The sequence below is a fragment of the Drosophila eugracilis genome, unplaced genomic scaffold (assembly GCF_018153835.1).
Source record: "Drosophila eugracilis isolate 14026-0451.02 unplaced genomic scaffold, ASM1815383v1 contig_401, whole genome shotgun sequence".
In the NCBI taxonomy this organism is placed as follows: Eukaryota; Metazoa; Arthropoda; class Insecta; order Diptera; family Drosophilidae; genus Drosophila; species Drosophila eugracilis.
Window position 1 is genome coordinate 367,093 of NW_024573263.1, and position 27,951 is coordinate 395,043.

At 41.4% G+C, this 27,951-nt stretch overlaps 2 protein-coding genes across 2 annotated transcripts; one reads left to right on the plus strand and one right to left on the minus strand.

The window, feature by feature from the left end:
* Nucleotides 1–2,804: 2,804 nt before the first annotated feature.
* On the plus strand, nucleotides 2,805–27,058 carry LOC108111671 (histone-lysine N-methyltransferase trithorax). The gene is given in 11 exon segments (XM_017221205.2): nucleotides 2,805–3,459; nucleotides 10,513–13,769; nucleotides 14,858–15,952; nucleotides 15,954–16,038; nucleotides 16,104–16,310; nucleotides 16,382–23,577; nucleotides 23,579–24,627; nucleotides 24,695–24,828; nucleotides 24,913–25,088; nucleotides 25,149–25,295; nucleotides 25,297–27,058. Coding segments are annotated over 10 exon segments (11,271 nt in total). The 5' UTR covers nucleotides 2,805–3,459; nucleotides 10,513–12,614; the 3' UTR covers nucleotides 25,324–27,058.
* Nucleotides 27,056–27,945, minus strand: LOC108111672. The gene has a single exon (XM_017221206.2). It carries the CDS (start codon nucleotides 27,933–27,935, stop codon nucleotides 27,102–27,104), a length of 834 nt encoding a protein of 277 aa, XP_017076695.1. The 5' UTR covers nucleotides 27,936–27,945; the 3' UTR covers nucleotides 27,056–27,101.
* Nucleotides 27,946–27,951: the final 6 nt, after the last annotated feature.

Below are 27,951 nucleotides of genomic sequence, written 5' to 3' on the forward strand. Positions count from 1 at the left end.
TTACTAGCCGGGCAAACGATATGAGTTCGTTAAATGATTGTGCCTAATTCGTGTGATAATGGTGATAGCAAACACGCTGGACTAGTCAGCGGAAAGAGAACATTACAGGTACAGGGGGCACTGTGGTGGGATGGTCATATACCATATATATTAGTTAGGAGTGTTAAAATATGTGGTAAATTGAATATGAATTTTCATTAAAAATTGCAAATGATCTTAATTTGGCTCTAAAAATCAGTAAAAAAGTTCCATAAATAAGTTATGGTTCTGTGTAAGCATTAAGATTGAGTTCAATAAACCTTATTATGAATTTTGTTTTGATTTGCCAAGTTTTGATAAATTGATTCTTGTGAATTTTACTCATGACACTGTCAACTGTCATTGATAATATTACTCATACGCAGTGTTGTCCTTAAAATTAACATTTTCTGTAAGTCTTTTAACAAAATAAAAAAGATTAAAAATGAATATATATTTGACTATTAATAACTACTAAATATCTTAAGAAGTTTATATAATTGTGCAAGCTTTTATGATCATCTTACTTTTAAATGCAAATAATAAAGTTTAAAGTAAATTTTTAGCATATATGCAGTAGCAATCACAGTGATAAAAATAAAGAAAGTTAATTACAGACAGCAACTACTGTACAACAACAAGCATACATGTGTACCTGCAAACTAGTGATAATCATTTAAGCAGCTCTCTCTCTCTGTGGCGCTCTCCGCGATTATTAAATGATAACTGGATGACGGTGACAGGTGCCTAGAGGTATAATCATTGCTTTGCTCCTCGCCTTTTCTATGATGCCTTTTTTTTGTATTATTTTCAGTTTTTTGTTTTGCCCAGTTCGTCACCAGGCTAATTAGCATGCATATAAGCATGATAAGGCCACGATCTCCGGAGGAATCCCTTTTCAGCAATGAGCAGGGAATTTTCCAGGCAACGGACGTCATCGTTTTTGCATTGCAGATTGCGGTAAAGTTTAGGAACTATTTTTAGAAATCCGGTGATAGTGAGTACACGCCCGCATATTGTCAAAACAAAAGTTTCATTATGAATTATGCCGAGAATTTGTGTTGTTTTGGACATAGATAAGCCGGGAACGACTGTCACAGTACAAAGTAATCCATGTTAGATATATTGTTATCGATACTTCCTTATCATTTGCTGGCCTAAACAGGCCGACTAACGGTGACAGCTGCTAAAAACAATGTCCATTCCACTCCTGTTGCCAATAGCTGATAGTTGTACTTATAAAGAGTTGATTAACTATGTAATATTAGTAACAAACTATGTAAACTAATTTTAATTTAAATGTAAGGGGAAAAATAATGGAAAACTTTTTTGATCTACTAAATTAAATATTATTATATTGCCATTATTTTAATGTAATAATAATATTTCCTTTGAAAGAATAATTTAGCCAAAGTAACTTAAACTCAAGCTGAACCTTTTTTCTTTAAAAAATAACCAGTTTATGGCAAAAGTGTTGTTAATAGTACATATTTTTAGAATATTATTATAACAAAACCATAACTAAAACCCCCCGAAATGATCATTTTTTTATTGATTTGTGTATCAGAAACATTTCACCCTTAATCATCCTAAATATTTTATTGAGTAATAAATGGAAATTTGGGCCGCAATGATTAACACGTCCTTCAGTAGGAACTTTCCATGAAAACAAAGCCAATTTCGATGGTTTTGATGAGATTTCAACCTTTGAATGTAGGTTACCATTCTTTGTCACTGGTTAAGAGATTTGCAGGCGGCGAGTGATTCAATTTCCTGCGAATTAAAAGTGAAACGCCGTCGAAAATGACGTTGATCAAAAAAGCACCCAAAGTACCGCCCTTCCTGTCTCGCCCGGCAACAGTTGTATTTACTTTGTGAATCGTAAATGTGCTAATTAACACAACACGTTCGATGCGTTGACCAAAATTTATTTGTTTACTTCGCGCCTTGCGAATGTATAAAGCGTTTGGGTGTCTTCCCAAAAATTTTGGTTAATAACTTTGGCAAAGAACCAAATTCGAGTGGTCGCAGCTGACAAGTTGTTTATGTGTGTCCGGACATTATGGCTTCATTATGAAATCGCAACTAATCCGAACTTCACATATCGAATAATGGGATCGCAAATGAGGTGATTGATATTTGGCACTTAGTCAGGGAACAAAACAGAACAGGAAAATCGCCTGTTTTGGTGATAATTTCCTATAATTTAGTCAGTCGCAATGACAAAACTAAACAAAATTCATGGAAAAATATTGTCACTGGAAAACGTAATAATGTTTAGAAAAAACATGTTATAATAAACGAAGTTATTTTTTAACTCAAGCCACAAAAAAGAAATAAATAAATTGTTTAAGATTAAATAAAATATTATAACCAATAAATTTGAACTTTTTACTTTTTTTAGAATGTTATGTATTCAAGTTTTACGTCTTGTAGGTTTAAATTTGTTAATAATTTACTTTTTTTCATTAGGATAAGAGATTAAAATTAACATTTACGTTGCAGAAAAATCCGTTTGAAATTTTCAAATAAAATCTCGCAGTATTCAGCTTTTTTTGGATAACATAAGTGTTGCACAACGGAAAAGATACTACAGCTACCTTAACGAATACACAAATCAATGTTAGCCAATGCACACACTAATTTAGCGAGTACGCTCCCTTGCCATACCAATACTTATGCTATTTTTGGTGTGACCAAACAGTCGTCTCAAAATATACTATAAGCTTTTTATTACCATAACGCCAATTAATGGTCACTCTCTTGATTGCACTATGTGACCGCACTTCGGCAAAAAAATACCTAGAGTATCGTAAACATCGTTTCGCTCGTCAAAAAACGCAGAAAATGTGGAAAATAATTGTTAAACTGTGCTAAAAAGTGTGTGCGAATGTGCGGGGACAGTGTCTGCTAATGAAATAACATCGAATTTGCATCGTGCAATTGCCAAAAAAGTGTGAAAATTGAGAGCAGAAAACCTGATTTCTGTGAAGAAGAAGCAGGCATTTTTCATCGTCGTAAAATCCGTACATACAGACACTCGCACACACACGCGTTCACCCAGCCAACGATATATGTATATACGAAACGCGCGGGCGCGAGAGAGAGAGAGAAATAACAAGAGAGCGGTCCGTTTTGGTGTATGTGTGTGCGTTTGTTTTGTGCGACAAAAAGGGAGAGAGAGCGGCGAATGTGAGAGTCAAAGCAAAAACCAAGAAATAAGTGAACGAAAATAAAAACGAAAATCGCAATCTCCACCCCTGTATTTTGTGTTTACTAGTGTTTTGTGCGTGTGCATGTGTATGTTTCTGTGCCGATTTTGTTGTGGAAAAGTCCCATTTTTGGATTATTTGTGCACTAAAGATGATGCCAAATGGTAATATCAACCCCTGAAACGGAATCGAATCTCAATCCCCATCTGGATATTCGCTCAGCAGAAAGGTAATTAAAAGATCGACGCGATAAAAGGCGTCGCCGGCTGCCGATGAGTCAGTCTGCCGTGATTATATATATAAATATTCTTGATATATAAGCATGCCAGATATTGATTTGGAATGCACCCGGACATACTTTACATACACTAATAATACTTATAACTACATCACATTATCATACATACACATCATCATTTTCATATTCATTATCCAACACACACTAACCTTTGTAGACCTCTAGTCAGTAGTTTTAGATTGTTGTTTTTAGCTAGAAATGCCAGCAAGTGTCGTTCAATTATTCACTCGATAATGCAAATTAGGCTGCACAACAAATACTGTTAGTTTATGGCCCACGCTGCAATTTATTTCTACAGTGGGACCACGATAGGTTCTACTAACATAAATTTTTTTTTTTATTTATTTTGTCTTTAAATTAGTTTAATATATACCTAATTTATTAAAAGACTTTATATTTAAATTTTATAATACAGCTCAAATCTAATAGGAAACTGTATCTAAACAAGATACAATTCCTATAAGACATTTGTTTTATATTGTTTAATATTTTTAATACGCAAATAGTTCTATAAAAGGTTAAATTTTAACCAATGAATGCCATTTTAAATAATTATGATTTAAAAATCATTTTTGGCATAGAACTATTTATTTGAAACCTTTGCCGCTTTTATTGAAACCCCAAAAATTGTATTAGAAAAGTTGCCCTGTAAGCTTGTGGCCAACCGAGATTTTCATCTACGACGTTTTCCATTATTTACCACCCGTAAAACGAACGGTAAATGACAGTCGCTGGCACACCCACACAAATACACCAACGAGCCATAATAAAGCAGCATCGATAAATAAAACTTAATGTGTGACCAGTTAATTGCTTTTGTTGTCGCCTCATTCTAAATCAAATTCAGCCGTTCTCTCGCTTGCTCTCCTTATATTTGCCTCTCTCTCTTTCTCTATTGTGCTCACATGGCCAAAGTGTTTGTATAACTAAAATTGTTGTTTGTTTTTGTTGCTGCCGCTGTTGAAACTTTTAATAAATTATACAATAAAATGAAAAACGATCTCGGCAGGGGCAGCTAAATCGATTGCCGCTGCTTTTCGTTGCCTAGATGCTGTTGAATAATTACAAAATAAATATATGTATATTTTTATACATCGCTTGTTTGTGTATTTGTTGACGCCATTTTTTTTATTTGCCATCAAAAAGGCAAATTCCAAATCGCCTAGTCTGAGTTTGTATGTGTTTGTGTGTGCTTGTGGGAAACTACGCGCCAAATAACATTGAGGCGCAAAATCGCAAAATGAGTAATTGCGCATATTAAAATTCGCCTTTAAGAAGTCGACCAACTGAGCCGTAAGCTAATGCAAGATCTTGAATGGGAATACAAATGTGAATGCGACAGTCTGATGATCATATGAATGCATTTTCACGGTTCACTGCATTCGCATCTTGTAGATCACACCTCGCAGAGTCTTGTAACGTTATAATACAGTACTCAAAACATCAAAAGAAATCCAAAGGGACATGGGGTTGATAGAAAAAAATACATTTGAAATAATAGATAAATAATATTACAATATTGCAATATCTTTAAAGGGTTAAAATGGTTTTTTGTTTGTTTTGTTTCTAAAAATTTTAAAATTTATTTAAGATATAAGATGTTATTTATCCAAGCCCCACTGATTTCTATTTGTTTCGGTAGTTGAAATATTCATTTGCATTGCTTCTCCCAGTAGCTAGATATTTACACCTTTATTTACATTGCGTTTTAAGAGGCTGCAGCTGCCAACTCTGCTTAAATAATTTTACCTTACGTTTCGTTACCTTTTACCAACCGAAAACCATAAACCATCAACCACTACCACCACCACCACCAGTAAACCAGATGTCCACACATACATATGCTTACGAGTATTTAGTTCATGTTTCGTGGCAAATTGGACATCAAATTGCGAGCTGCCAAGTCGGCTCTCAATTTTCAATGCTCATTCATGGCCCAGAGATATGTAGATATATCCCAAATCCCAATACTAAACTGAACTGCACCCACACCATGAAACCTTTCGCACAGTTATTGGCGGGCACATTTTTCATGTTTCACCTTTGGCTGCGTGTTTTGATTTACAAGCAAACACACAAACATACATTCTTATACTCCCCCGCGTGCGCTCTCTCGCTCTCATTTTTTTTTTTTTTGGGAGATGGGGGCTCTCTCATTTGTTGATTCAACTTCTTCAGCTGCTTTCTCTGAGCTCTCTCATTATTGCACCAAAAAAAAAAAGGATTTTTTTAATATTAAAAATACGAGTAAATAAATAAATATTAAATACTTAATCTAAATGTAAATCAACATTATCAACATTTTTAGAATTAAATAATGTCTTTTTACTTATCAAATATCAATTTGATTAGCCATTTTTTTCAGTGCATATGTGTTTAAGACATTTTTGCATAATTTCATACAAATTTACATATTTTATGTGCGAGGTTGACTTCGATTTTTTCCAACTTGTCAATCGAGTTTGTGCACCAGTGTGTGTCTGTGTGTTTGTGGCATGCAGATAGTTGTCTATTTGGTTAATGTGTGAGTGGGTGCTGTGTGAGTTGTTGTGATTGTCGTGCTCGTGTTTATGGCTCTTAATCGTTTTTCCGTCGATTCGTTACCTGGCTCTCTTTGCTTGCCTGTTTCCCTCTCTCGTGGTGCCCTCTCATTCCCTCCTATTCCCCTCCTAACTCCCACTCATCTGCCATCTCGTTCTACTCTCGTGTGCTTGACTTTAATCTTCTCAATTACTCGCAATTTGCAAGTTTTGTGCTCGCGCCCCTTTGGCGGTTATTGGCATGAAGTGTGAAAGAGAAAGGGTTATTGTGTGTGGTGCTCGTACACAACAAAAAATGTATAATTAGATGTCAATTTTAATCAATTAAGCAATTTATGATCAAGTTTTCATATCACTTAACAGCCCAGACGTATCTTTGTGAAATTAAATGACATTATTTCAACATGCTGCCATCTCATAGATTAGATATGAGGTTTATATTGAAAATAGATCTAGTGGATAGTGGTGGAAAAAGGTTACTAATAGAAATATATTCCTATAATTGAAGCGATCATTATTAATTATATATTGTTTATCTTTTATTAATTTAGCTTATTTCTATGTTTGATTGAAATAAAACCAAAATTATATAAATTAGTTGGGTTTAAGCCTGTATTAATTTCGTTCAGTGCCCGTATTCCGTTTCAATTTTGTGGCTCATTCCTCTTATTCAAGTTCTTGTACATTTTGCGCTTGTTTTGATTTCTTAATCTTTTTACCATAATTGATGGCAATTAAATTGAAGGTGTGTGAGTTGGATCCCTCTCTCTCTCTCTTTTGCTTGATTTAATGTATTCGTTTAGCTTCGTGTTTGTTCGGCTGTCGAATTTGAGGGAGACGATGGCTATGATGATGATGATGATGACGATGCATTCGAAATTCGAATTGGCCAGGCCAGTTTTACTCTGCCTCGTAATTCGACGTTCGGCGGTAGATTGTTCGTTTTTTTGGCCCGATTGTCTCTTGGCCCCTTTTGTATTAGCCACCCCCTTTGTACACACCCCCGCATCCAGTGGCTCTCTCCCTTTACAGCCTCCTGCCCCCTCTTTACGCATTCCGCGAGAGTCTGGTTTTTATGGGTCTCGAATTATGCACTCTCGAGTTACAGTGAAGCCGCCGACACTTGAACACCAATAATTAGGTCTCGGGATACAGTTGAGCGCCTCAAATTCAAAATAATCAAAGAAATTGCAATTCAATATGATATTTCTCTTTAGGAAAATAAGAATGGGGGAGGAGGAACTCAAGTTTCTGTAAGATATATTTACATTTATTAAAATCTATTGATTTTTAAACGATATATTTATATCAGTTAATACTAATATTAGAAAAACTACTATAATTATATTATTATTAACCTTGGTAATGCTTTAAATATAAACTGCGAAATGTGACGAAACTAGGATTTTTAAGTAATGACTCAGATGAAGTATTTATCTTTACTTTTTAGTACCAATAATTTGATTTTGACAACTTGGTTTAGCAACACAAATAAGGTTAGCCTAAAGCTTTGAGGTCTTTTATCCATGAAATTTTGACAATTAGCGTAGTTAATGTGTTGAATAAACGTATTATAACGTCAGATAAAAAAGGATTGTGGAAATTTTGGGCTGAATTCATATAAAATTATAAACAATTTCAGTACACCCATATAAAATAGACCGATAATCTATAATTTAAAAAATGTCTAAGCAAATGGTATAAAAAAGTAGTAATTAATTTGAAACTGTTTCCGCCTCTGTCCTTAAAAAAAAGGTCTCTTCAAATTATAAAAAGTACCCAGCAATTATCGAGCGCATCCTGTACAGGTATCCACCCGTTATCCTTCTGTACAAACATCTCCCCCTTAATGAATAAATGGTCCGTAATTAAGGAGCAACCCCTGTACACTTTTCTATTTGAATTTGCTCACTTTGTCGTCTATATCAACGCGTTTTGTCATCAGTCATTCTGTGGGATTTTATTGATTCGCTGAAATATTCATGCCGAGTTCTCCTTGGGCTTTTGATGTTGTTGCTGCCGTTCGGTTGGTGGCACATAATTAAAGCGATTTAGTTAATTGATGTCAACACACAACGTAGTTAGCATTCTGCCGCTGTCTGCGCATTTCCTCGGCATTTGTGTGAGTTTCTCAGATACAATTTGTGTGCAATTTGTTGTCTGACGAGAGTTTTTGTTTTCTGATTGTTTCTTGTCTGCCGACCCAAACCCCCTCCTTCTACCATGCCTCTCTGTTCTTACCCCCTGCATGGGTATTAAATTGTTTACAATTGTTTTGAGCTTGAGAGAATTAACCTTTAGTTTGTTATGTCATGATATGTGCCTAGTGTTTTGTTTTCGGTTTTAAATGGTCACTAATAACGCATTGCTTTTGTGTTTTATCATTACGAACGATAATATCTGGCACAGATGATGTGCTTCAGAAATCTACGTATGCTTTTTATAATAGAATTCTATAATTGCGTTAGGTAATTGAGTTGATTCCCGATTGTCATCAATCATATGGAAGGGAAAATGGTTTCATTCGCATCTGTCATTGACAGAAAATATTTCGCATAACATAGGTAATTAATTTGTTACGGAAATTGCTTAGAAGATAGGCAGTAGGTTTTATAACGATAATCTGCCCTTGTCAACTTCGAGTGAAGACCAACTTTAAATAATTAGGCAAACAGTATTCACTATTATACTCGTATATTTTTATTTTTTGCCATAAACGCTTTATACTTTTCTTTGGGATATGGGTGTATCTATTTGCTTTTTGCCGTCAATAAAATCCCTCTCGTTCGTCACTTTATGATAATTTAACAATAAAATCACTTGGATCATTGGGCTGATTAAAATCTTTATTAAGTATTTTTAACACTCCATCATATAACGATTTAAAATGCAAATTATTCATATGCATATCGAGTATGGTTATTTGGTATTCAATTCACGGCAACTCCGCAGTAATTAGTGTAATCGCCGTGCAAATACGGAGGAGTGTTGTCCAATTAAACCCGGTTTAGTCCCAGTCCCATTTGCTGTCTCTCGAATCCCATGCTTACATCATGCCACCGCTGGGGCCATAAAGATACAACTCAATGGTAGAAACAAAAACCAAAGCAGAGGCGATATAAAATAAAAACGAGGAAAATCGACAAATAAAATCACAAATCGCAAACAACTGAGACAGTGGCAGGAGACTCAAGTTAAAGTACAGTGGGTAACATCAGGTTTTTAAACTAAACTTTTTTTAAACTTGTGCTAAACATGTGGAAATAAATATATGCGATAACTAATATTTAAAACGTTAGTAATATTTTGTTGCCCATTTTTAAATTATTCTTTTTTTAAATATAAATATTAAAAAAAATATTTAATTTTTCTTAACCTCTCCTTTCAAAAATATAAAAATATGGCTGGCAGAAACTAAATTGTTAATAAAAAATATAAAAACATTAATCCCCAAATGGGTATATTAATGTTATTTTTAATAAATCCTGTTTGTTAACTTTCTCCACACTTTTGCCTACTGTATATGTATATATATTATGAATGTACGAATGCAACTAAAATTGACTTGCTGGGGAGCAGTATGCAGTACAGTTGACAAGATTGACTAACTAACGAGGCAGGTAAACCAGGTAAACTAACTGACTGCCAAACACCTTTGAGTGGAAACCAAAGGCGAAACGGAAAACAATTACGCCGTACTGAGTCATGCTTTCGGGAAATGTGGGAAACGGAGTTGGGAAAGAGGGATGGAAAGGCGGCAACTGCCACCCCAAAATCTCGACAGTATTTTCACCTCATTCCAAGCACTTAAGCGCACACGTGCACACATATAAAAAAAAAATAGATTATTTTATATGTGAAATTATGAAATATTTTTTAATATGAGTTTAATTAGTCAATAAAACAATATAAAATTATCCATTACTTATATTTTTATATTGTATTTAAATCAATATCTATATTTAAATATGCTTTCTGGAGGTTTGAAATGTCTAATAGAGGCATCTCAAAGTAGACTGCAATATGTTATTAATTTTTAATAAATTCTAAATTTGGTACAGCATACTTTTAGACATATTGTTAAACAGGCTAGTTAATTTGGTTATTGCATTATTCGCATAATTATTTTTGACTACTCCTTTAAATAAGTAGGAAAGTTTCCTTAAAATATCGAAATTTCTTTCTGTGGACACTTACATTCACTCACTGATACACACACACACACACACACACTTATATGCATAATCATCGCACATCGTCACCCACACAAACATTCGCACAAACGCTCAAACACTCGAAAAGTCAACTTTCAACTTGTTTGCCCAAGTGCGACGAAGCGAACTAATAAATTTCTACTTTTATTTTTTTTCTCTCTCTCCGATTGCCTCCCAACGACCGCCCACCACCCACTGCCACCTCCTCGGTACATTTTTGTATTTTGCAGATTTTCAAGACACGCAGATTGCAGACTTTTGTGAGCCAGTGTGCGTTAGTGAAGAGGAAGTGTGGTGGAATGGGAAGATGGCAATGATGTAGACCGAGGATATATAGAGATGATGATGGGGATAATGATGGTAATGATAATGAGCACCATGTGGCCGCCAACACAAACCAGCATCAGCAGCAACAACTACAAAAGCAACAAGCAAATCAACAACAACAACAGCGGCAGTTACAGATGAGAAAAGTTGCCGCGAAAGTACAGCAATGTGGAAAACTGTGAATTCGTCGAGCAGAAACTCCCAACGCAGAAAAACTAAACGCGCAAAAAGAAGAATTTTCATCAGGCCATAAAAGCGAGAACAAAGAGAAAAACTGTCGTAAAAAAGAGGCAGCAGCAGGGAAAACCCACCACTTAATAGTGGCCCACAACAGCAAGAACAACAACAACAACAGCAACTGTAAGAATTTCAATTTCCAGCAAACAAAAAAAATTCGAGAGAAAAAACAAAGGCAGCAACAACAAAAGCCAAAACGAGAAAATCCTGCAAAGAAAAAAAAAACAAAAGAAAAGAAAAAGTTCAAGTCTGAAGTAGAAAAACCACTTAAAACGTCGATGACAACAAACCCGCGGGAGGGAGGGAGAAAGGTAGTTGCAGTGAGAAAGAGCACGGGAGTGAAGTTGGCGTGAGAGAGCATTTCTTAAAAAGGAGTCTGCGAGAGAGCAAGAGAGAGAGCTCGTGCTACGTGCTACGTGCCAAAGGAATGAGTTTAAGGAGCCACAACGCAGCAGTTGTTTTGCTTCAATTTTTTTTTGTTTTTTCGTTAACTGCACACATTTAGTGGTGGCAAAGCGTGCAAGGGTGGAGGTAAGCCAGTGTTGACATCGAGATGGCTTTTTCCTCAGATCTAGACAAATATTTTTAGATTTTTATCCAGAAATAATGGAACTTCATGTCCTAAAATAAAATCTGTTGCATACTTAATAGAGCTTGCAGGTCATTTATAAAAATCTAACTTTGTTTAAACTATTTTTTTTTATAATATTTAAAGTTAGCGCTTCTATGTAATAATGGAATATAAATCCCTATTAATTTATATAAAAAGTTAATAGTGTCAGCACTGGTTTTGGTGTGAGTGTATTAGTGGTCACGCAAGACGTGAGACAGCGGCAGAAGGAGCGGAACAAAGGCAGCTGCAATTGCACCTTTAGCTCGCTCCTTGCCCAGGAGCAGGAGAGAGCGGGCCAAGGTGCAGAAGAGAGTCGTGCCGGAGAGAGTGCACTCAAAACAAATTATTGTTCAAAGATTTATAAATAAACATTAAAAATATGTGAGTTTTTAAGTTGAGCAGATTTTAAAATTGATTGACATTTATTTTGTTTAAAGAAAATGTTATTCTTTTTTAAAGGAACTACCTATTATTAAAGTGTAAAATCTTTATAAACGGGGTCTATAGCAACCTTAAGTGCATTATTATTTTTTTTTGTTAGTGTAAGGAGCGACTGAGAGAGCATTTGAGCGCGTTCGGGCGCAAGAGCGCCATAAAAGCCGAGGCTGTCGAGCGGCTACGTCACCTTCGGCTTTGTAGTTGTAATTCGTAAAGCAAGGAGCGCGCAACGAGAAACGCGCGCGAAAAATAAATAAATAAATAAATAGCCAAGAAAAAAGAGTGTGTGCAAAAAGGAGTGAGTGAGTGGGCAGTGAAGGGGGTGTGAGGCAGGAGTGCAAAATAAACGAGTTGCCACAGCAACAACAACGAGATTCGCAAAAAAAGGGGGAAAAATTGACGCATTCCAAACGCGAGATTCGGCTTACAAGCATTGTTTTTTCCCGAGCTGTGTTGTTGCTGTTGTTGTTTTTAGTAGTTTATTTTTTCCTTTTACTAATACCGGTCTTTTAAGTCGGTCTCTCTTACTTGAAGTTTGTGCCTCTCTCTTATCCACAGTGAGCTATCCACAAGTCCAAGAAATCAAACAAATCGAAGAAATCAAAGAAAACCATCAGCAAATCCCAACGTGAATCGAACAAAAAATAAGGAAAACCCAATCAAAAGGCAGGCAAATGCAAATGCAAATGCAAAGGCAAAAGCAAATACACTACTATTATGGGCCGCTCCAAGTTTCCCGGCAAACCCTCCAAGTCGATTAACCGTAAGCGGATCAGTGTCCTGCAGTTGGAGGATGAGGCGGCCAATCCGGCCAATCCGGCCGACGCGCAGCAGCCGCCGCCGGAATCCCAGCAGCCAAGTGGTTCCGGATCCGGTTCGCCGTCTGCCCGGGAAAAGGGCAACAATTGTGATAACGATGAGGATGATAATGCGCCGGGTGGTGCCTCAATTAGTGGCAATACGGCATCCTCATCCGCCGGCGCTTCGAGTTCCGAAAATAGCGGTAATGGCAGCAGTTCCGGTTCGGGATCGGGATCATCCGGTTCAGGCTCCACCAATGGCGGTGGTGTAAATGGTGGCACCCATCACAAAAGTGCGACTAATTTGGATAAGGAGGTTGTGACAAAGGATCACAATGTTGACAGTGATAAAACGAGAGGAAATGCCGCAAGGTCAGGAGCATTGTCCACTGAGGCTTCAACCTCGGGGACATTTTCTGTCAAATCATCTGCAGCAGGTTTCGGAAAATCTTCTGGAAAGTCATCTAGAACATCCTCATCTGCGTTTTCTGGAACATCCTCAGGACGCTCTTCTGGCTCATCGCCAGAAGTTAATTCTGGAGCATCCTCCGATGGAGCATCTTCCGGAATATCCTGTGGAAAAGCAAGGTCCTCTGAAATATCAAGTTCTGCAGGAACAGGAACATCCTCTAGTAAATTGGCAAAATCAGCTGCCACTGGGATATGCTCTGCTGGAAAACTATCCAAAGCATCTTCTGGGACAACTTCTGAGGCAATAACCTCTGGTCTGTCCAGTGCAGCATCCCTTAAAGCTCTATCCGTGGCGACACCGGTTGCATCAACGGGATTGGCTTGCGTCCTGGTCTCCCCAGGAGGATCATCGCCAGGAGGAGCCTTTGCTATAAGTGCAGCTTTGCTGAGAGCTCGTAAAAATAGCAATAAAAAATTTAAGAATCTGAATTTGGCCAGGGGCGAAGTTATGCGGCCCTCAACATCCAAGCTGAAGCAACTCAATATTCCGGTGGTGGAAAACCTCTCCTCCTCCACGCTCAATGCATCAGACTCCTCGCCTTCAACTGAGGGAATAGCAGGAGAAGGGGGTGAGGTCAGTTCGGGTGAAGATGCGGCCCTGGTAAGTTGATTTTTCAGATTGTCGGTGTTTGGTTGCTGGTTTTCTTCCCAGGTGTTGCCCCCTTTTGCTTTTATTTATGAATATGTTTAAGCCGCTTTTTTTCCGCCACCTTAACCCCGCAATCCATCCAACTCATTCCGAGTTGCGTGTGCACCCTTTGCAGCACATACATCCTCGGCAAATGCCACAGTCCAATTCCCGCCAATGTAAATAAGAGAACCCCCTCAAGTTGGTTTACCCATGGTTCTGGTCTGGTTAGTAGCCCCTTTACACCCAACCACCCGCCTCTGACGCCATTGTTACCTGCTCGCTTACCTGCTTAATTGGCTTTTATGACGTTTTAGCGCTTGCAACTCTTCCACATGTGTCTGCCGCAGACAGTTGACGGTCACAGTGGCAATGGTGTCTGTTCCCCAGCTTATACTTATGCTTAGTAACTTGTTTTTGCACCAATATCCCCATCCCAACCACCACAGTTACCCCTTCTCCCATGTCCAAGCGATCCCCTTCGAAAAGTTGCACTTGCTCCTGGTTCTTTGCATGCTTCTTTGTGTTTTACGATTACACTGGAAGTTACGATTGACCGAGCTATTTCGAAATCAATTTCGATTAAATAATTAATTTGAACTTACTATATTAAACCTCTTTTCCTCTGGGAAAAGGATACAAACAAATTCTTTAAAAAAACCTCAACATCTAAAATCTTACTTTAAGACATTGCTTATTTAAATACCCATTTGTAAAAAGATGAGCTAAGAGTACTTTATCTATTTAACATTTGACTAAATGTTAAATTATTAAATATTAAATGAACCAAATTATAATTAACTCAAAGCTATATATTATTTTTTAAGGAATTTAGTTAATTGGAATTTAAAATCTTTTTTGTTAATTAACCCCATTTATAATCATTTTCTGCTGTGTAACTTTAGATTGCATTAGTTAACTTGCTTGCTTTCCGCTTCGCATTTTGTGAGCGTGTAGTTGGTAGCATGAATTATTGATTTGCTCTGGACCCCTTCCCCACGTTCTGGTGCTCAACCCTAACCGAAACCCACTGAACCCTTTTTGTTTGTGTACATTTCCAGAAGCGCGTCTTGAGCGAAATGCCCAATGATGTTGCCCCTGAAGCCCCTCCATCTAGCTGCATTACAGCGACGAATGGAGTGGCATCGGGAAAAGGAACTTCATCCAATGGAGCACCAGCAGTGGCACCTTCTGTGGGGGGCAGTAGTCCTAAATCTGGATCAGATGCAGGATCATCGACGACATCAACGACAGCAAAGCAAAAGAAAACTGTGACTTTTAGGAATGTGCTGGAGACAAGCGATGATAAGTCGGTGGTGAAGCGGTTCTATAATCCGGATATCCGCATTCCAATCGTCTCGATTATGAAGAAGGATTCCCTCAACCGACCACTGAACTACTCCAGAGGAGGTGAATGCATTGTGCGACCCTCCATCCTGTCAAAGATACTCAACAAGAACTCCAACATCGATAAGCTCAATTCGCTAAAATTTCGATCGGCGTCGGCGAGCTCATCTTCCGCAAACCAGGAATCTGAATCCACTCCGAATGTATTTGGTTTATCGCGCGCTTTTGGTGCTCCCATGGATGAAGAGGACGAGGGAGGTGTAACCTTTCGACGGAATGATTCTCCTGACCATCAAAACAACGAGGAGGATGATGAAATGGAAGAGGATGAAGACGAAGATCTTGATGAGGAGGAGGAAAATGAGGATGACAATGATGAAGTCGCTTCCGAAAAGAGTGCAGATACAGAGAAAAGTGCTGGAGCCGAAGAGCGGGATCCAGAAGAGAGGCAACTCGTTATGGATTCCCATTTCGTTCTGCCCAAAAGGAGCACCCGATCCTCAAGAATCATCAAGCCCAACAAGAGATTGCTCGAGGAGGGTGGCATCAGCACCAAAAAGCTTCCAAGCCTTGGCGATTCCAAAACCAAGAACGTCTTTGGAACAGCTTCTTCGAGTGCAGTTTCCACTCCATCGACCTCTTCTGCGTCTTCAAGTCTGAAGCTCGCCAAGGAGAGTTTCTCTAGCTTTGGCAGCGTGAAATCAAATAGCAGTGCGGGTGGAAGCTTTGTTCTAAGGCAGCCCCGACTGCAATTCCAGGTGGACAACAAGCCGGGACCGTTTACTGCTGTCAAAGCCTGCCCAACATCGCCCGAGTGCCATTCCGACGCCAGCTAATTCCCTGTCGGGTTCGACTTTTGGAACGTTATCCACTCCCAGCGCCAGTTTAACAATAGGTTAGTAACGCAATTAAAACATTAAATAACTTAATGATATTTATACATACTCGATTTCACCTCAGGAACATCTACTCCCAGTGCCTGCTCCGTGTGCTCCGCGGCGGTAAGCAGTAAAGAGGTAACCCAGACCCGTAAATATGGTGTCGTAGCCTGCGATGTATGCAGGAAGTTCATCTCTAAGATGACCAAGAAATCTATATCGGCCAGTTCAAGTAATGCCACTACTTCCTCCGGCATTCAACAGCAATTACAGTGCAAGGGAAGCGAAGGTACGTCAAATTAAATTCCTTTGTAATTCCATGTATGTCTTATTAACCTTAAATAATTATTTCCCTCACAGGATCAACCTGCAGCATTCATTCGACGAAAAGCCAGTTGAAAAACTTCAAGAAGTTCTACAAAGATAGATGCACGGCTTGTTGGCTGAAGAAGTGCATGATCTCGTTTCAGCTGCCGGCAGCACATAGAAGCAGATTGGGCTCCATTTTGCCACCGGGAATGCGAGGAGAAGCATCTCTTCGAGAGGATAAATCCACGGAACAGCTTTCTCCAACTGGCAGCCTGAGATTTACGTCCTCTACATCATCGAATTCCACATCTGTGGTTGCTTCTACGTCTGTAAAGTGGAAAGCCAGTAATGATAACACTTCTACTTTGGGCTCTATTAAGTCCAATCCACTGGCGGAGAACAATGTCACATTTGGTAGTACGCCTCTACTACGCCCAGCGATTTTGGAGAAACCCCTCTTCCTGAAGATAAACAATGCAGCGGACCAGAAGCTAACACCTTCCGAAGCAATAAGTCCCAGCCTGTTACGGAAGGCGAGTAAGCAGGAAAAGGATAAGGTCAAGGAACAAGAGCAGAGCGAAAAGCCTCTCAGTCCTACTTTGGCAGTCACCAAGAAAGCTGCAGCAGTGGAAACTCCAGTTGTAGAAGCTCAGGCTCAAAAGGAGGAATCGCCACAAACCTCTACAGCAACCCCACCTGCTGCTTCAAATGGAGCTTCTCAAGGAGCTGCTCAACCAGAATCTAATGGAGAAACTACAGCTACAGGAGAGACTCTAAAACGGCAAAGGATTGATCTAAAGGGACCTCGAGTGAAGCATGTGTGCCGCAGTGCTTCCATTGTCCTCGGACAACCTTTGGCCACTTTTGGTGAGGACCAGCAAGCCGATGGAGAGACCGAAGGACAGCAGGAAAGTGCTGCTTCGGTGTCACCAGCAAGTACACAGCCTGGCGCAGAAAAACCACCTCAAATTGTTACGGATGAGAATGATAACTGTGCTGGCTGTAAAACGACTGCTGTTGATGAAGAAACGAAGCCCAGTAAGTCTTCTGGTAGTACTCAAGCAGATGTGAAGAAGGTAACAGCTGGTGGAAAGGAAGGATCTGTAGCTGCAGCTGGAGGATCAGGAACTTCAGTAACTGCGCCTGCAAAGGTCACAACTAGAAACGCAGCGGTTAGTTCCAACCTAATAGTAGCGGCTAGCAAAAAGCAGCGAAATGGAGACATCGTTACCTCTAGTTTGGTCACTCAGTCCTCCAATCAAACCCTGGGACGCAAAGCCAAGGAACAGCGACAGCAACGTACGCTTATATCTATTGATTTCTGGGAGAATTATGATCCTGCTGAAGTTTGCCAAACGGGCTTTGGGTTGATTGTAACTGAAACTGTAGCTCAGAGGGCACTGTGTTTCCTATGCGGTTCAACGGGCTTGGATCCGCTGATCTTCTGCGCCTGCTGTTGTGAACCCTATCATCAGTACTGTGTTCAGGATGAGTACAACTTGAAACATGGCTCTTTTGAGGATACCACGCTAATGGGAAGCTTACTGGAAACAACGGTGAATGCATCTACTGGACCATCGTCATCTTCCCTAAATCAACTGACACAGCGTCTGAATTGGCTGTGTCCACGCTGCACCGTTTGCTACACCTGCAATATGTCATCAGGATCCAAAGTCAAGTGCCAGAAGTGTCAAAAGAACTATCACAGCACTTGCTTGGGTACAAGCAAGAGACTTTTGGGAGCAGATCGTCCATTAATATGTGTCAATTGCTTGAAATGCAAGTCCTGCTCTACCACAAAAGTATCGAAATTTGTGGGAAACTTACCGATGTGTACTGGTTGCTTTAAGCTGCGTAAGAAGGGCAACTTTTGTCCAATATGCCAGAGATGCTATGATGACAATGACTTTGATCTGAAAATGATGGAGTGCGGGGATTGTAGCCAGTGGGTACATTCGAAGTGCGAGGGTCTAAGCGATGAGCAATACAATTTGCTTAGCACCTTACCGGAATCAATCGAGTTTATCTGCAAGAAATGTGCGCGACGGAGCGAAAGTTCCAGAATAAAAGCTGAGGAATGGAGGCAGGCGGTCATGGAGGAGTTCAAAGCAAGTCTCTACAGTGTTTTAAAGCTTCTCAGCAAATCTCGACAAGCCTGTGCACTTCTTAAACTGAGTCCCCGCAAGAAACTTAGGTGCACCTGTGGAGCTGCCTCGAACCAAGGCAAACTCCAACCAAAAGCACTTCAATTTAGTGGGTCTGATAATGGTTTGGGCAGCGACGGCGAGTCCCAAAACAGCGACGATGTTTACGAGTTCAAGGACCAGCAACAACAACAACAACGTAATGTTAATATGAATAAGTCACGAGTAAAGTCCCTGCCCTGTTCCTGTCAACAGCACATCAGTCATACGCAGTCCTTTAGCCTGGTGGATATTAAGCAGAAGATTGCTGGCAACTCATATGTTTCCCTGGCGGAATTCAATTATGATATGAGCCAGGTCATTCAACAAAGCCATTGCGATGAACTGGACATTGCCTACAAGGAGCTCTTGAGTGAGCAGTTTCCCTGGTTCCAAAACGAAACAAAAGCCTGTACGGATGCCTTGGAGGAGGATATGTTTGAGTCGTGTGCGGGATCCAACTACGAAGATTTGCAAGATGCTGGAGGAGCAAGTGCCTCTGTTTATAACGAACACTCCACTTCACAGGCAGAGTCGCGCTCTGGAGTTCTGGATATTCCCCTGGAGGAAGTGGATGACTTCGGTAGCTGTGGCATAAAGATGCGATTAGATACCAGAGTATGTCTTTTCTGTAGGAAAAGCGGCGAAGGATTGTCCGGAGAGGAAGCACGACTCCTGTACTGCGGTCATGATTGCTGGGTTCACACCAACTGTGCCATGTGGTCAGCGGAAGTATTTGAGGAGATTGATGGTTCGCTGCAAAATGTTCACAGTGCGGTGGCAAGGGGAAGGATGATCAAGTGCACGGTGTGTGGAAATCGAGGAGCTACTGTTGGATGCAATGTGCGTTCCTGTGGTGAGCACTATCACTATCCATGTGCTAGAAGCATCGACTGCGCCTTTCTCACAGATAAATCCATGTATTGTCCTACCCATGCCAAGAATGGAAATGCTTTGAAGGCCAATGGCTCTCCAAGTGTGACATATGAATCCAACTTTGAAGTATCCCGACCTGTGTACGTGGAACTCGACAGAAAGCGAAAGAAGCTAATTGAACCAGCCCGTGTCCAATTTCATATTGGATCATTGGAGGTTCGGCAGTTGGGAACCATTATTCCCAGATTTTCGGATTCATACGAGGCAGTGGTACCCATTAATTTCTTGTGCAGTCGTCTGTATTGGTCATCGAAAGAGCCCTGGAAAATAGTGGAGTACACAGTACGCACCACCATTCAAAACAGCTTGTCTACCTTAACAGCCCTGGATGTCGGCAGGAACTATACAGTGGATCACACCAATCCAAATAGCAAGGAAGTTCAATTGGGTATGGCACAAATCGCCAGATGGCACACGAGTTTAGCTAGAAGTGATTATTTGGAAAACGGTGGAGGAGATTGGAACGCGGAGTTCCCAAATCCAAACTCTTGTGTACCACCGGATGAAAATACGGAAGAGGAACCACAACAACAGGCTGATTTGCTTCCACCTGAACTTAAGGATGCCATATTTGAGGATCTTCCGCATGAACTACTTGATGGCATCTCCATGCTGGACATATTCATGTATGAGGATTTAGCGGATAAGACGGACTTGTTTGCCATTAGTGAACAATCCAAAGATGGTACTCAGGCAATGACTACCAATCAGACTCAAAATCAAAATCAACAAGCAGGAGGAGCTGCTTCTGTGAGCATCTGTGATGAGGACACCCGAAATTCGAATACAAGTTTGGGAAATGGCTGGCCAGCTAGCAATCCTGTGGAAGACGCGATGCTATCCGCAGCCCGAAACTCCAGTCAAGTGCAGATGCTCAAAACTCTAGCCTGGCCAAAGCTAGATGGGAATAGCGCAATGGCGACGGCTATTAAGAGGCGGAAACTATCGAAGAACTTGGCTGAAGGAGTGCTATTAACCTTGAGTAGTCAGCAACGAAGCAAGAAGGAAATGGCTACGGTAGCAGGCGTTTCCAGAAGGCAATCCATCAGTGAAGCATCTGCCGAAGGAGTAGCCACCACATCTGGATCGGTGAGGAGCAAGAGTTTCACATGGAGTGCAGCAAAGCGTTATTTCGAAAAAAGCGAAGGACGTGAAGAGCCCAGCAAGATGAGAATAATGCAAATGGACGGTGTGGACGACTCAATCACCGAATTTCGTATAATTGCTGGAGATGGGAATCTCTCAACAGCTCAGTTCAGCGGTCAGGTTAAATGTGATAGGTGTCAGTGCACTTACAGGAATTACGATGCCTTCCAACGGCATTTACCATCTTGTGGACCGACAATAACCACCAATGAAACTGAATCTGATGTCAATGCAGCAGGAAGCTCTAGTAATCCCGCCCAGCTAAGTGCGGAAAGCTTGAATGAGCTGCAAAAGCAACTTTTGGCGAATGCAGGTGGCTTAAATTACCTTCAAACAGCAACTTCGTTTCCTCAAGTGCAAAGTTTGGGCTCCCTTGGGCAGTTTGGTTTGCAGGGATTGCAGCAACTTCAACTGCAGCCACAGTCCCTGGGCAATGGATTCTTCCTATCTCAACCGAATCCCACTACCCAAGCCAACACAGATGATTTGCAAATCTATGCGAATTCACTGCAAAGTTTGGCTGCCAATCTGGGTGGAGGTTTCACGTTAGCTCAACCTACGGTTACAGCTCCAGCGCAACCCCAATTAATAGCTGTTTCCACTAATCCCGATGGCACTCAGCAGTTTATTCAAATCCCCCAGACGATGCAGGCCACTACAACGCCAACAGCCACTTATCAGACCTTGCAAGCCACCAATACGGATAAGAAGATAATGCTTCCGTTGACAACAGCTGGAAAACCCTTGAAGACTGTCGCAACCAAGGCGGCTCAACAGGCCGCGGTCAAGCAGAGGCAGCTGAAATCCGGTCACCAGGTGAAGCCCATTCAGGCGAAGTTACAACCGCATCCCCAGCAGCAGCAACAAACTCAGGTGCAACAACCAATCACTGTCATGGGACAGAATCTCCTCCAGCCCCAACTGTTGTTCCAGAGCAGCGCTCAGTCGCAGGCACCACAGCTAATCCTGCCACAGGCCCAGCCCCAGAATATAATTTCGTTTGTGACTGGAGACGGAAGTCAAGGACAGCCACTACAGTACATCTCCATACCCACAGCATCGGAATATAAGCCGCAGCCACAGCCTACGGCGGCACCAACGTTCCTGACAACAGCTCCCGGCGGAGGTGCTACCTATCTGCAAACGGATGCGAGTGGCAATCTAGTTCTCACTACTGCACCTACCAATTCTGGACTACAGATGCTCACGGCGCAATCTCTTCAAGCTCAACCTCAAGTCATAGGAACGCTCATCCAGCCACAGACCATTCAATTGGGAGGAGCAGCAGATGCCACCCAGGCAGCCAGCAATCAACAACCCTTAATTTTGGGTGGAACTGGAGCAGGTGCCACTGGTCTGGAGTTTGCCACCACCACGCCACAGGTCATCCTGGCAACCCAACCGATGTACTACGGGCTGGAGACGATTGTCCAGAACACGGTCATGTCGTCACAGCAATTCGTGTCCACTGCAATGCCCGGAATGCTCAGTCAGAATGCCAGCTTCTCTGCCACTACAACACAGGTTTTTCAGGCCAGTAAAATCGAACCGATTGTGGATCTTCCCGCTGGCTATGTGGTGCTCAATAATTCGGGAGATGCAGCTAGTACGGGCACATTCCTGAACGCAGCTAGTGTGCTGCAACAGCAATCGCAGGATGACGCGACCACGCAGCTACTGCAGAATGCCAACTTCCAGTTCCAAACTGTGCCGACATCTTCTGGGCCCTCGAGTTCTATGGAGTACGCCACACCCGTTATGGTCACAGCTAAGATTCCGCCAGTTACTCAGATTAAGAGAACGAATGCTCAAGCCAAGGCTGCCGGCATATCAGGAGTGGGCAAAGTGCCACCTCAACCGCAGGTGGTCAACAAGGTACTGCCCACCAGCATAGTCAGTCAGCAGGCTCAAGTGCAGCTAAAGAACGCCAATCTCAAACAATCTCAGGTTAAGGGCAAAGCTGCATCGGGAACAGGAACGAATTGTGGAGCACCACCTAGTATTGCTTCGAAGCCTTTTCAGAAGAAAACAAATATGATTCGACCCATTCACAAGCTGGAAGTGAAGCCCAAAGTAATGAAGCCTACGCCAAAGGTGCAACATCAAAATCAAACCATATTGCAGCATCAACAACAGACGCAGCCACAGTTACAGCAGCAAATTCCAGCCGTGGTGGTCAGTCAAGTACCGAAGGTTACGATCTCACAACAGCGAATCCCAGCGCAGCCGCAGCAACAGCAACTTCAGCAGACGCAGTTGGTCCATATTCCTCAGCCACAGCAGCAACAACCGCAACTGCAGCAGCAACAGGTGCAGGTGCAGCCTTCGATGCCCATTTTAACCCTGGCCGAAACGCCTGTACTCCAACCTCAGTTTGTTATGGAACCTCAAGTGTTGGAACAGCAGGAGATGGCGAATCGAGTACAGCATTTCTCCACGAGTAGCAGCAGTAGTAGCAACTGCTCGCTGCCCACCAATGTGGTAAATCCGATGCAACAACAAGCTCCACCAACCACCAGCAGCTCCACAACGAGGCCAACAAATCGAGTGCTACCAATGCAGCAGCGGCAGGAGCCTGCTCCCATGCCCAACGAGTGCCCAGTGGTTCCGTCACCCACGCCTCCGAAACCTGTTGAACAGCCGATAATGCAGCAAATTACCAGCGCGAGCGTCTCGAAGTGTTACGCCCATAAGACAGCATTGCCATCTCCCATTTACGAGGCGGAACTTAAGACTAGTTCGGTTTTGGAGAGCATTGTACCTGCTGTCACGATGGAGGAAATCATGGAGGAACAGCCGGCCACGGAGTCAATCTACACGGAGGGACTGTACGAAAAGCACTCGCCGGCAGAGGCAAAGACCGAGCAGCTCATACTCCAGCAGCAGCAACGTGAGCAACTGAGTCAGCAGTTGGCCAACAACGGTTATCTCCTCGAAAAGCATGCCTTCCAAGTGGAACCCATGGATACTGACCCTTACAGGAGAGGACGATCTTGAAGATGAAGAGGACGAGGATGATGATTTCAGTCTAAAGATGGCAACATCGGCGTGTAATGATCACGAGATGTCCGACAGCGAAGAGCCGGCGGTTAAGGATAAGATCAGTAAGATTTTGGACAACCTAACCAACGACGATTGTGCGGATTCCATAGCCACGGCGACGACAATGGAAGTGGAAGCCAGCGCTGGCTACCAGCAAATGGTGGAAGATGTTCTGGCCACCACCGCAGCGGCATCTGCTCCCCCGGAGGAGTTCGAAGGCACTCTGGAAACGGCAGCCGTAGAAGCGGCTGCCACCTACATCAATGAAATGGCCGATGCCCATGTACTGGAGCTCAAACAGTTGCAAAATGGAGTGGAATTGGAGCTCAGGAGAAGAAAGGAAGAGCAACGGACTGTGCCACAGGAACAGGAATCAAAGACTGCTATCGTGCCAACAGCTGCTGCTCCAGAACCACCACCACCCAGTCAGGAGCCCAAAAAAATCAGTGGCCCCCATTTGCTGTATGAAATTCAGAGCGAAGATGGCTTCACGTACAAATCGAGTTCAATATCGGAGATCTGGGAGAAGGTCTTTGAGGCGGTACAGGTTGCCAGAAGAGCTCATGGACTCACTCCTCTGCCAGAGGGTCCTCTAGCCGATATGGGTGGCATCCAGATGATTGGTCTTAAAACGAATGCTCTGAAGTATCTAATTGAACAGTTACCAGGCGTGGAAAAGTGCTCGAAGTATACTCCCAAGTATCACAAGCGAAATGGCAACGTGTCCACAGCGGCAAGTGGAGGACATGGAGGGAACACAGGCGGTAGCAATGCCTCCGCAGCCCTTGCAGTTTCTGGTGCCGATTCACAAGGTCTGCTCGACTATGGTTCGGATCAGGATGAACTGCAGGAGAATGCCTTCGATTGTGCCCGTTGTGAGCCATATGCCAATCGCAGCGAGTATGACATGTTTAGTTGGTTGGCCTCCAGACATCGCAAGCAGCCTATCCAGGTGTTTGTCCAGCCATCAGATAACGAACTGGTTCCTAGGTAAGTGCTTTCTGTTTTTGTTAAGTGTGAAACCTTTTTAATGGGCGAATATCTTTAAATTCTTTAGGAGAGGAACTGGTAGCAATCTACCCATGGCCATGAAGTACCGCACGCTGAAGGAGACCTACAAGGATTATGTCGGAGTATTTAGATCACACATCCACGGACGCGGCCTCTACTGCACTAAGGATATTGAAGCTGGTAAGATATTCATTTACATATAGTAAACCTCAATCTAAACAAAAGTTATCTAATTTACTAATCTTCTAAATTTATCTTTTCCAGGTGAAATGGTTATTGAATATGCTGGAGAATTGATTCGCTCTACGCTGACAGACAAAAGGGAGCGTTACTACGACAGCCGAGGTATCGGTTGCTATATGTTCAAGATCGATGATAATCTCGTGGTAGATGCCACAATGAGGGGCAATGCGGCCCGCTTCATTAATCACTCTTGTGAGGTAAGTACAAGATTAAGGGTTAAATGCCTCGGCAGATGCTTACATCTTATGTCCTTGCAGCCGAATTGCTACTCGAAAGTGGTTGACATTTTGGGACACAAACACATCATCATCTTTGCGCTGCGACGAATCGTGCAGGGTGAGGAGCTGACCTACGACTATAAATTCCCTTTCGAGGAGGAGAAGATACCCTGCTCGTGCGGTTCTAAAAAGGTGTCGGAAGTACTTAAATTAGAAAGGGGAAAGGTCATTGATAGGGATAAGAACCAGGAAAGACGCTGGGCGTCTAAATTAATCCGTATACTCAATAATTAGGGTGGGTTTCTTCAAAAGATCTTGCAGATCATTAAGGGTGGAAAGTGATTAGAGGCACATGAATGCAAAATTGACCTGGATATTTATGTTTTCAATATCATTGTTTACCGTTTGCCAAAAGAAAATCAATTAAATGTACGTATAAAGTAAAGCCATAGTCCAATTAAATAAACTACCCTTACAGTTATAGTGCATATGCTACATCACTTCGATGTTATTCTACATATTAACTTGTTCTAATTGGACTAAAGTAAACGATTTTTATTATTATATCTTATTTTCTTAAAAATATAATGACCGATCAAATATTGTCTTAGACCAACTAAGAGAAACATAAAAAAGGCAAGTGGGAAAATGATATTAGGAAAGTAGAACAGGCTCTTGTGCAAAAATTATTTTCTTTCCCTATGTTTAATGCAAATATCAAAGAACCCAATTGTACACAGAAAAAAAAACCACACACCTGGAATGAGAATTGAAACACTTGTAGTTAACGGTTATATCGATCTATGTTTGGTCAATCGTGATACTTTTCGTTTTACAACCCCCATACGTCTTAAGTAGTTTATATGTAAAAGTTAAACAGTTGATATTATTATATATCTTATATCTAAAGAACATACACGGCACATATTAGGCAACGAAGCAAGTAAAATCCGAGCAATCGGATTGCATGAACAGAAACTCGACGATGTCAGTATTCAGGGGGGGAGGAGAATTAATTGTATATTAAATATGTTACGCATTAGCTACCTATCATATACGGCTAATCCGTTAGCTAACTAGACTAAGGCTCCACAGATTCTATAAACAACATACTTATAACTAAGCTAAGCTGATAAATATATATATAACACTTGTTGGGCTTAGTCGAATGACAGATAAACGATGGGAGACATTAAAAACAATTACTTACAGGGGCTTGTGTTAGATTGTACATATATATATATATTGCATATGAATTATAAATATCTATATTATATATAACTACTGTAATGAGAAATTAACTAACCTTAAGTTACCAGAATTGTGTAAGAAAAAACTATTTTATGTAGAGCTCTGCGTATTTATGTTTGTTAACAATTAACCAAAACGATTAATTGATTGAACTAAGAATAATATCCGCAAACCAGAAATGCTTAAATATCTATATAGAGAAAGAAACGAAGCATCACCCTTGAAATTATTGTATTGTGAACCAGGCAAACGCAAACACAACAACAACAACACCAACAAATTCTAATTGTATGAAATCCATTGATTGTATATTTATTATTTTAAATTTAAGTTTTAAAACATGTACATTTTTGTGACCATTTGTTTGCCTTGATTTGGAGTCCAAGCATAATCATAATTTGTAACGCCTAATTTTAGTTCAGCTCCCTTGTATTCTAATAGTTTAACGATTGTTTCGCTTAAGACTAGCATAAGTCCGCTCTGGTATTTGTCCAAAATTGTACACACACAAAAAACACAGCAGGCAGATATGTATGTATATTCCTATCGGGGCGATCGGTCGGACTTGTACAGGCAAAGTTCCATAGCATTTTTTGGCAGCCATTCAAGACGCGCGCACTTTTTGCACGCTGTCGAGGAATTTTATATTTTTATTCCCTAAAGAAAAAAGTTTAATAAACTACAGATTAAAATTCAAACTAATTTCTTATTGTTTTTTTTTAACTAAAATATAATGGTAAATCAGTGGTTTTCGTTGTACTGCCGCCAATCTCGACAAATTCTTCCGCGTCCGGATTCATTACAACTTTCTGGGTGCTCTATTCGTTGCTTGGCTTCTTGGGCGGCTCTGGCTGCATTGAGTGCTGACTTCTTGGTCTTTTCAAAATCTATTCGAGCTTCGCTTAGCTGTCGCATCAGCACACTAACCCTTCGCTGGGCAGCTTCGAGGAGAGCTGTTTTGTCGCACAGCGATTGTTGCCACACTGCGTGTACTTGTTCCGAGATCTCCCGGTTGTCTTTGGCAAATTTCAGGCTTACGGTTAGCGTCTTAAGCTCCTGATGCCCCAAATTGAGAGCCTTAGTGGCAAGTTGTGCATTCGCCTCGGCGGTGGTCAGTTCTTGATTCTCCTCTTGAACTACCATTTCGGCCTCCCTGACCTCAGCTTCCAATTGCTCCAGCACTTGACTCTTCCCAGAGAGCACTGCTTCGGCTGCTTTGGCAGCAGCGGTTGCTTTTTCGGCATATTCGTTTTTTATTTTATCAGCGGCCACCTTTACGGCCGCGGCCATATCCTCGTTGGCCTTTTTCGCCTCACTGGCAGCCTGCATGGCAATTCCGGAGGCACGTTGCTTAGCATTGCCGGGATTTGACATTGGCTTTATCGGCGATAAATTGTCCTGATCGTTCATGTCGCAAGTAGATCGCCCTTCTCCGGCACCAGCGTATCGTTTTATTAATCTTGAATCCAACGCCTGCCTCTGCTTCCGTCGGGTTCGATAGTGACTGCCAGTTGCGGATGCCAGAAGCGAGAACAACACGATGATTAGCCACATAATCTGAGCGTCTATCCGCATTTTCCGTAGTCTCGGG

Excerpts from the sequence above, each read along its gene's own strand:
- LOC108111672 (XM_017221206.2), bottom strand. The coding sequence starts at position 27,935 with ATGCGGATAGACGCTCAGATTATGTGGCTAATCATCGTGTTGTTCTCG.